Source organism: Lampetra fluviatilis, chromosome 39 (assembly GCF_964198595.1).
Source record: "Lampetra fluviatilis chromosome 39, kcLamFluv1.1, whole genome shotgun sequence".
In the NCBI taxonomy this organism is placed as follows: domain Eukaryota; kingdom Metazoa; phylum Chordata; class Hyperoartia; order Petromyzontiformes; family Petromyzontidae; genus Lampetra; species Lampetra fluviatilis.
Window position 1 is genome coordinate 11,497,772 of NC_136313.1, and position 10,497 is coordinate 11,508,268.

Sequence of the window (10,497 nt, forward strand, 5' to 3'; positions counted from 1 at the left end):
ACAGGTGAGTAATGAGTTCCGTCTAGGGTAAAGCGTTTTGTTTGACAGGGCCGGCAAGGACATACACTTCACGTGGAAAGACGGAGTGACAAAAGTAACATGAGTGGATCAACAGACAAATGTAATAACACGAGACTAGAGAATAGCATTGAGCATAGAAGTATCCATGGAAAAGGCAAAGCAAGGCAGCAGAGCAATAAAGAGAGGTAGATGGGATTATCAATGACGCAAAGGGCTTTGGTTTAGATTCACCGTCGATGGGCGCGTGTGCTTTGTGGGGCAGGGAGCTGCTGCCAGGTTCACGCTACGACTACTCGGTACAGCTGCAGCTGAGGTTCTGCCTCTCGGAGACGAGCTGCCCACAGGAGGACCACTTCCCCCTTAACGTGTGCGTCAAGGTCAACGGGAAGCCCTGCCCGCTGCCGGTAAGCGCTGCAGATCGCCGAACCCTTTCAGGTCAAAAGTGGTTTCCCGCTCGGTGAACATTAAAAGGTGTTTTTTTTATTTATTCTTGAGCCAGTGATGGAAATTCTGCATTTGTATGGAAGTGAGTAATTCCAATCGACACTGGTAATTGGCTTTCCCCCACTGGGTACTTGTGTAAAGGTGTTATTGGGCCAATATACGCCATTCCCCCATGCGATAGCCGGCAATACCAGCCTCATGCCAATAGGGGGTAACAGAGGGGGTAACAGAGGGGCTGAGCCCCAGTGCTGAGAGTCTATGCTTCATAGGGTCCAACGGTTACCCTATGGAACAGTATGTAAAAGGGGCAGACACCAGGAGGGGGGCTGGGGGATGACATCCTCGGATCCTTCTCGAAAGTTCGAGAAGGAAGGTGTGGCCGGGGCAGAGCGAGCCACGGCTCTGTATAAATGCCGGACCTCTGGACGGTCCCGTCAGTCGTCGTCCAGCTGAAGACAGGAAGCCTGAAGACTGAAGAACCCGAGGGCAGAGCCGTACCCCTGGCAAGGGTCGGCTCCAGCTTGTATACCAGTGAAGACTCAAGCTTCACTCACGGAGGACTTGTATATTAGCCAGTGAGAGGCGTAGTAGTCTGGAGAGTAACCTCCATAGTGTATTGGGTGTGAGGGGCTGTTACCTCTCCTGTGTTAAGTGATAATTGTTAAATAAAAACTGTGTTGCCTCAGAGAAGCCTTCTTCTAGTTATTCAACCCACTACACTTGCACTCAAATATCCTCTTTTTATAAACAGGGTGCATTTTAATAATAGGGTTTTTCCCCTTTTTTCTGGCAACAAAACTTAAACCTTTTTACAAGTGTAATAAAGGTCGTTGAGGCGACTTTTGGAATCCGGTCTTTTATTCACTTTGCATTACAGCTTTCCTTCACGCTGCTGATAGGCAGCGTGAGAGGGATAGAGAGAGAGACGCACCGCCACGTAGCAACCCGGAGCCCCGCTCACGCGTGGCCCCCTCCTCCGTTCGTTCCCGTTCTGACCACGTGTCGTTCGTCTCCACCCCTATTTAATACCCGGGTCACGTGGTATGTTTCCACCAATCCTGGTTAGCCTCCATGGAATATTCCAGACTCCCTCGTAGGCTCCTGGGACCACGCCCCTGACTCATCTCCCCATTGGCTGTGGCCAAAGCCAGCAGAACCAATCCTCTACTTACAGCTGTCACCTTTCCATTACGTCAGGGCCACGCCCCTAGGCTTCCCCCCATTGGCTATGACGAGTTGTGATACGTCAGTGAGCCGGATATATCCTCACATTACACAAGGATTAATGTCTGCATTAACCGCAATACTTGCAGTCAAAATGCAAACAAAAAACACACTGATAATATATGCATTATCCTTGAAACTGATTGGTCCACACCAAGGGACGGCTTTCTTTTGAGCCACGACCCAATTGGTGCTCGACCAGAGGACGCCAAAAGGTGTACAGCTGAAAGACAATGCACTATCAAAGTAATGAACGCTTGTGTTGCGATCAAAACGTCGTAGTTTTTTGTTATTTTCTTTGAACCTATCTTACGTGACTTTACGGAAAGGCCCAAATAATATTAATTCCTGCAGTCACGAAAGCTTTAAGTCAAGATTTAATAAGAATCACTGTTCATCAAAGACTTGTTACACATTTACAAATGTAATTGTTACACACTTACAAATGTACGTTCTGGGTAAATGCAATTATCCAAGTCGTCGTTTTCCACCAATTGGTCCATTTCTTGCACTGAAAGTATACAAAATAAGTAGTCTCCTCCACGATATGAATCTAGTCCGAAGCCTTCGTAACCCAGTGATGAGTACCAGCAGTGGATGGTTCCCCTTGCTAAAGGGACGTAATGTCTTATGCAGTAGCTTTGTGTTTGGCTTTGGGTGTGCGTTGTGGTGTTCTATGCTTGCCAATATATCCGTGACTGTGCCACCTCAGGGCTGCTTGCCACCCCAGAAGAACGGCGTGGAGCCCAAGAGGCCAAGCCGCGCGGTCAACATGACGTCGCTCGTGCGGCTCACACCCTCCGTGCCCAACCACATCACCGTGTCCTGGTCTACGGACTTCGGCAGGGTTGGTGCCTGGCACACACCGCACAGTCCACGTCACGGCACTTGCAAATAACCTTTTACAGCCGGTTCATGCCCACCAACCCGCTCTGACGAGAGCGTGATGAAGTATGGTCAAGTGGGGAGGCATTTTATCCAGCATTGGATTGACAAAAGGGCTGTACACTGTTGTTCATGAGTGCAAATTTACATGTAACCTTGTAACATTTTCGTGATTACCATTTTTTTGGGAACTTTTTCAATGGATACACATGCTGGCGCATTGATTTGGCATGAAAACAGAATCATGTATTTACCCTTAAGTTGTAGGGGACTTTCCAGAACAGTAACACAAATGTATAAGCACGCGTGAATTTACCCAACCTCAGTCTAACTCTCCTATTTGCTGCTAGGAGTCAGGCTCAACAAAACATTGTAACCAGTCAGTTTAACACGTAGGCTTTCACGACCAATATTCATAATACAGGTTTTTTGGGTTAGATAGCGTAAATATATAAATGTGTCGTTAAACCCGCCACCACCCGACAGCCAATTAGTAAGGTTTGTCACGTAAACAGAACATGCCAATTCGTTACTAGTACAGCACACCGGTGTGTTGGAGAGCAAAGCCACAACATTGGTGGTGGCGGGTTTAACGACGCATTTATATATATCCGCGATCTAACCCAAAAAAGCCTGTATTATGGATTGTAACTGCTATTAACCACACGCCCAAATTCTGAAAAATAATCTGCAAATGATCATTAGGAATACATGTGACAACAGCACCCTCGACTGGCAAACTTGGTGGGACCCTCCTGAAAAAGTAGTCTTGAGAGTCGGCAAGACTTTCCTGGGTAAACAACCGTAAATCATTTTTTTTTACATTTACGTACCCAGTGTGGTCGTTTAGCTATTTATAGTAATGAGACATTTAATAAGCTGGGGAAACATTTGCAGGAGCTGCTCCCACTGCGGACGTACGACCAATTTCTCCTCGCGCATTCTCTTTACGCCCCTCCTCCTCTTCTTGTCCTTGCACTACCAACAGAGCTACTCGCTGGCCGTGCACCTGGTGAAGCAGCTGTCGTCGGCCGTGTTGCTCAACCGGCTCAAGGCGAAGGGCATCCGCAACTCGGACCACTCGCGCGCCCTCAGTGAGTGCAGCGTCCCGCATACAGAAGTGTGCACTTGCCTTGCCGGCACTATGAGAAAAAAACAAAAGGATGACTCGACAGTTCGATTCGTCATTTTCTTGGGGTATGAGATACATATTTAAAGCTTCGTTTGTAAAACAAAAGACACGTTAAGTAAATGGGTTAAATGGGTTCTCGAATGTTGTAGCCCTGTCGTCACCAGCATTGATTGCACAAAATATCCATCGTTGTACTGGGTTGTCCAATATGTGTTTGAAGCTTTGATTGTGAAACGAGACTGATCAAGCGTTCAGATGTTCCCTCATTGTGTCACTATAGTGACTTTTTTACAGAACCAAGTTTATACAACAGTGAGTGAGTGTTCCTGGAAGTCGTTTGGAAGTATTATTTTTTTATTAACAAAGCTTGAGAATCGTGTTTGCCAAAAATAAAGTTATTTTTTGCTCATTGAGCATTAATGGGGGTGCGTATTGCCCATTTATAGCCATAAGCCAGTGGTGGAAAACCACATTCCTATGGTGAGGGCTAGTCTATCCATAGAACAACCACTGTTATCTATTTTATTTACCACTAGCTTAAAAACATTTTTCAAAACTACTCTTAAAAATCTAACAGCAGTGTGTACTCACTGTGGTGGTACCTGCTATGATTACAGCAGTGCATACTGTGGTGGTACCTGCTATGATTACAGCAGTGCATACTGTGGTGGTACCTGCTTTCACTGCAGCAGTGCATACTGTGGTAGTTCCTGCTATGATTACAGCAGTGCATACCGACTGTGGTGGTACCTGCTATCACTACAGTAGTACATGCTGACTCTGTAGCAGTATTTATCGACTCTATAGCAGAGCCTCTGGCCTCGCCTAGATTGTCCAGCCGGCCGAGGTGGCACCTTGGCAGGCTGGGGCTGGGCTGCTACCCCTGACCCCCCCCAGCCACTATCTCCCCGGCCACTTTGCAGTAATACGGCCTATATTGGTAGCATCTACCGACTGTATAGTAGTAACTGCACGCATCTGGGTGGGGGGGACATCACACAGTGAAGAATTTACCTGAGCGTTTAGTGTATTTTTATAGCATTTTTTACGCGAAAGAAAATGTCCCCCTCACTCCCACCGAAGGCATGCGACTTGGCATGGGCTGTCCCCCCCACCAAAGGCGCGTGAGTTGGTATGGTCGTGCACGAGTCATGAATAAATAAATAAAAGCGCACAAAAATGGCAGTACATCGCTAATTAAACTAATTAAAAGTTGACGGATGTGAAAAAGGAATAGCGCTTGCTCACGGCAGGGCTTACGGCGTGGTTCCTGGCTATTTTTATTTTCCGTAAACCCCACCGTTGGAGAGCCAAATCCTTCGCAAGCGCGCGAACTCACAAACCCACAAACGCCGCCACAAACCCACACACAATTTTTTTTTACTTTTTCTATAAAGATAAGGGATGAAGGGCTGAGTCAACCCCCAACCAGGATTCGAACTGGAAAACTGATCGTGAGCGGCTCACTTTTGCTGTTGAGTCACCTGGCCGTGCAAGGCAGTGTGCATATATCATGGGGTTATTTTTTTCAGATGAGAGAGACATTAGATTTTTTGTTTGAACCTCGTTATGGTCGCATAGTTGTTTTTTATCGACTGCCGCACAGTGTGGATGCGCAACGGTGCCCAAGTACTGGCCTGAGATTACGGTGGGTTCTCCTTGTCTTTTGCAGTCAAGGAGAAGCTGACTGCTGATCCCGACAGCGAGATTGCCACCACCAGCCTTAGGGTGTCCCTGCTGTGTCCGGTGAGTGGTCCCCATGCATCAGACCTGGGGTGAATTACACTTGTAATTGTATACACTTTTGCACCTCCGATTAGCACGGGTGGCTACGTAAGGTGCTAAAGACGTTCAATACGCATAACTTGTAATGATTTTTAATCACAATGCAATTGTAATTATACTTATGTAACAATGCTCCTACGATTGTAATTATAATTTATCCCATATGTTGCGCACACATGCCGTAGCAGCGGTTCGCAGTTTTGCTTAATGTTGGTTTCAGTGTGACCCCACGTAGTTTGCGTGTGTGCATGCGTGCAAATGTGTGCCTGCATTTGTATGTGTGCCTGCATTTGTGTGCACTTGCCTGTATGTGTATGCCTACGTGTGTGCACGTGTATTCGCATCTGTGCGAGTGTGTACATGTTGCGTCTGGGTCCACGTACGTGCATGTCTGCACATATGGCATGTGTAGGGTGGAATGATCGCACAGGGGTTAACCCAATGCGCTACGAACCCGGAGTGTAATCGTATGGTTGTCTGAAATACAGATAGCCCTGCTTAAGTTACACCTCTTCATCCACTTTTACAATTGTAATGCATGCGAGTCAATTAATCCATAACATTCTAGGTTTGGTCTTTTAATTTCAAGTGATTGGCATTTCATGTGGCCTCCAAATGCAACTACCATGGCAGAAGTACTGATGACATTAGCACCATGTAATCGTGGCAAATTACAGCTTTTATTATGAATGTGTGTATGTGTGCTCCTGCTGTACAACCTCAGCTCGGCAAGATGAGGCTGAGCCTGCCATGCCGGGCGCTCACCTGCACGCACCTGCAGTGCTTCGACGCCGCATTGTACCTGCAGATGAATGAGAAGAAACCCACGTGGGTTTGCCCCGTATGCGACAAGAAGGCACCATACGACGGGCTAATCATCGACGGGTGAGCTTCCTGCCGTGTGCTCTCACACGCTCCAACCCCCCCCCCCCCCGCGGATATGTTAAGTTGTTTACAGCTTCTGCTCATTTCCTTTGATGCGCGGAGAAATGACCCACCATGCCCGCCCGCAGGCTGTTTGTGGAGATTCTCAACTCTTGCACGGACGCAGATGAGATCCAATTTCGGCAGGATGGGCTGTGGAGTCCAATGAAGCCCAAGAAGGAGAGCAAGGAGCGAACAGTGGCGACCATGCACCGCTCCAATGCTGATAGTGAGTGGCCACACACCTCGCCACGGTTGTACAGGCCCACACATGCCTCTTGTCCGTTGCTCGCACGAGTTCTGGACATCGGTGATGAGCAACAATAAATCCGAACGTGGACGTTCTGGTCTTTCAACAGCGTTACCGTGCCGCGAGGCCGAGTAATTTAACCCCAACGTTCACCTCTGCAGGCATGGGTGGCTACGGCAGCTCGGGTTACTCTGCATTGGCGGCATCGCAACCAAGCCGCGTGGGCAGCAAGCGTGCCGAGGTCATCGACCTCACAGTGGGAAGCTCCGACGACTCGTCAGACGCCAGCGAGCGAGACGACGATGACGACGACGATGACGACTCATCTCCCTCACCTCCACCGCCGCCGCCTACAAAAAAGTTCTGCACGAGCGCCATCATGGAGCTGCCCGGGAAAGGGTTAGTGGTGCCTGTCCTGGACCACGACGAACTCTCGCAGGATTGGTAGCCGCTCGTTCTCAATCTAAGGGCGGCACTGCTAAATTGTTGGGCCTAGCGTGGGGAGGTTCACAAAGTGTTCGACATGAATTGTTTATAGCAGCTACGACGTTTTATTGCAGTGCGTTTTTAAGCGCGGGGGTTGTTTTCGTTATTTGAACCAGGGAGGTCACGGGAAGCGCTGCACTTGATCGCAATGTGTTAGGGAAGAAGCAAGAATGTTTCCTCTTGTCCTGTCTGAATTACCCTATATATAAAGGGTCAATGTTATCGACATTTTATTGCTTAACTGTAAATTGGGTAAATCATTAACATTTGAATGTCTGCAGTTATGGCTTACTCTTGTGCTTGTGTCCTCCATAATTTTAATTTATTTTCTATTAAAGCCACCGTTTTCTGTTCGTACTTACTCGAGTAATGTTGAGTGTTGCTCGATTGAGAGTCCTGCCTTAACGTGTTGTATGCATTTTGTTGTTTACATGTTGTCATCTCATGGCCCCTTTGAAGATATGCAGGGGGGTGACACTGCCATATGGGGAGTGCTGTTATTTGATACCATTACAATAAAGTTATTTTTTTATAGTTTTGTGAGACGCAAATGCATTATTTACAAGACTTGTTCACGCCTACGCATGCACAAAGCAGCCACTCTCACTGTCGCTTTCTTTCCCTGTGTTTGAAGTGTGCGATGCCAACCGAAAGATAATTTTACATCGATTATGGCTTGTGTTGCATGGACTGCTCTATCCTAACCACTTCTAACGCAAACACATTGCTTCACTAACGCTTAGAAGAGAGTGCCCAACGGCGTATTTAAGAAGTTGAGTCGAGTTCACGAGATGCGTCCCAAGTTTGCGACGCGCTGCGGGTGTTGGCTTGCGTGCTCTAATCGTGGTGCACTGTGTGTTTAAGGGTGCTGAACCTGCACCGCTCCAGCGTGTCCCCCATGGTGTCGAGTTACCTGCCCACGTCACTGGCGGACTTCACCTCCTACTCCATGTCCACCATGCCCCCAGACATGCCCAGTGAGTACCTGTGCCCACCTTAACTGGAAAAGGCACCTGCTCACGACATGTGCGGGGTTCACGCACACGCGTGCACAATGTCATTGACGTTTTCCTTGTCATAGGGTTTAGGGCTTTTTGAGCTAATCGTGACGCAGTTTTGATCAAATGAATCTCGTTCTTTGGTCACCGCCTTAATTTTACTGGAGATGCGGAAAATGTAGACAGCCGCACCAAGTGGTTCACCAGCACTGGAGTTTGAGGAGCCCTGCTCTTTGAATATCAACGCTTTGCTGTAATCTATTGGGCCTCTAGCTTCCTTGCCAGTATTACAGCCCCTGCCGGTTCGGTGTGACTGGTTCCAACTCTCGATCCAAATTAAAGTAAACATAGAATAAATAAAAACGAATGGCTTTCTTACATGAGCTGAATCGCAATCTGCATTATTAATCACCTAGCAAGCGGTAATGTGCAAAGCAGCGGTTAGGTTATGGTTAGGTTCGGATAGGGTTAGTTTAGCGTTAGGTTAGGGGCTAGGACTGTTAGGGCTAGGTTAGAGTTAGGTTAGGGTTGGGTAAGGGTTAGATTGTTTAGGTTATGTTAGAGCTAGGTTATGTTTGGGTTACGATTAGGTTAGCGTTAGGTTTGGGTTACCTTAGGGCTAGGTTATGTTTAGGTAAGCGTCAGATTAGAGTTAGGTTAGGGTTAGATTATGGCTAAGTTTGGGTTAAAACTAGATTGTAAGCTTTCGCGACTGCAGGAATTACTCTTTGGTTCTTTCGGGAAAGTCACGTAGAAAATCAAATCAAATCATAGAATGCGACGTTTCGGTTGCAACAAGCAACCATCATCAGGTAAGAATGCATGATAAAACACAGACACTTTACTTCTAATTTAGCAATCATTGGGAGAACGTTAATCAACCAGGCTATGCGTTAACTGTGTTTTAGCCGACTCTCTGCGTTGCATTACTTTACAATCTAATTTTGCTAAATTTGTTGTCAAACGTCCTATTTCTCACTCAGTGTGTCTGAGTGTTGTCTCTTTCTACATGTGGGTCTGCCTATGCTGTTTCGGTGTCTTTCGTTTGTGGGTCTGCCTGTGCTGTTTCCGTGTCTGTGTTTTATCACATTTTACTTCTAATTTAGCAATCTTTAGAAGAACATTAATCAACCAGGCTATGCGTTAACGGTGTTAACCGACCCTCTGTGTTGCATTGCATTACACTTCTTAATTTTACTAACTTTGCTTTCTCAAACTTCATATTTTCTTGCTCTAAACCATTCTCTCCTCCGGCCACTGTGGTCCGAAATTCCACTGCTCCCTGTCCCCTCGTTTGTCAGCTGGTCCTGCCTCCCCAGTCCTCTCTCTGCCCCGGCCCCTCCCTCCCCTCTCTATTTAAGGCCTCTGCAGATTCGTTGTCCTTCTGTTCGTCTTGGTGTGTCTCTCTCTGCATGTCTGCCTATGCTGTTCCCGTGTCTAGGTGACACTTCTACATCACATCGTTGGCTGTAAATGCTGTTATGGCAATACGCACGGGTGCTGGGTGCTCTTTAACTTTATGCCTGTCTTTTACAGCCCTGGATTTGTACTCCATCTTGCAGACGGATAGTCAGGTAAGTGGCATTCACCTACATTTCTGTATTCACCAGTGTACTCCACAATCTACTTACTGTGCCATGTTACTGTATTGAACATTGCACCTAATTATACAGGTCTCCCAATATTAGCACCTCAAGTCTTTTTTTGCCACAAGTGCTGCAGACAAATCTGACATCTTTCCCTTTGTTTTTGATTGCATAAAAACATGCGTTTTTTATCGACATTCGGTGCCAGGCAGATGTATGTTTAATCTATGTAACTGTTATTATTTGGTTCTTTTGGTTAAGTCACGTCTAAAGATAAAATAATAAATTAAATTAAATAATAGAATACGACGTTTAGATTGCAACACAAGCAATCATCATCAGGTATAATGAAATAGCGACATAAAATCTAACCAGAAAACTATAGACAGACATATTAGCAGACAGATATCACCAAGATACATAGCGAGAGCAACACAGATAACAGAGAGGGGTGATCGTCTCTGTGGGGTGGCCTTAAATAGACAGAGGGGGGGCGGAGGCAGAGAGAGGGAGGGGGGTTAGAGAAAAAATTAGCATATCAATGAGTGGTCAACAGACGTGGTGCTGCAAGTACGATGACACGGCAAGCAAGGCTGAAAATCAGGACACACTAAAATTAAATAACCTAGTAAAATATCGAAATGTAATGTAATACAACACAGAGGGTCGGTCAACACACAATTAACGCATAGCCTGGTTGATTACTTATTTCAAAGATTGCTAAGTTAGAATTTAAGTGTGAACATTCTAAAGAGGACACAG

General features: G+C 46.6%; 1 protein-coding gene across 13 annotated transcripts in view; it reads left to right on the forward strand.

Moving 5' to 3' along the window:
* The window catches only part of LOC144946001 (E3 SUMO-protein ligase PIAS2-like), a 29,916-nt gene that overhangs the window by 15,969 nt on the left and 3,450 nt on the right, over positions 1-10,497 (forward strand). For 12 of the 13 annotated variants that reach the window (XM_078874727.1, XM_078874722.1, XM_078874724.1 and 9 more), the window contains 9 exons: positions 284-425; positions 2,402-2,536; positions 3,563-3,668; positions 5,379-5,452; positions 6,216-6,376; positions 6,505-6,644; positions 6,827-7,064; positions 8,016-8,128; positions 9,686-9,723. In XM_078874727.1, coding sequence (XP_078730853.1) covers positions 284-425; positions 2,402-2,536; positions 3,563-3,668; positions 5,379-5,452; positions 6,216-6,376; positions 6,505-6,644; positions 6,827-7,064; positions 8,016-8,128; positions 9,686-9,723 — 1,147 coding nt within the window. Of the gene's footprint in view, positions 1-283; positions 426-2,401; positions 2,537-3,562; positions 3,669-5,378; positions 5,453-6,215; positions 6,377-6,504; positions 6,645-6,826; positions 7,065-7,610; positions 8,129-9,685; positions 9,724-10,497 lie in introns of those variants that run through there. The other variant, XR_013639732.1, reaches the window with a different exon arrangement.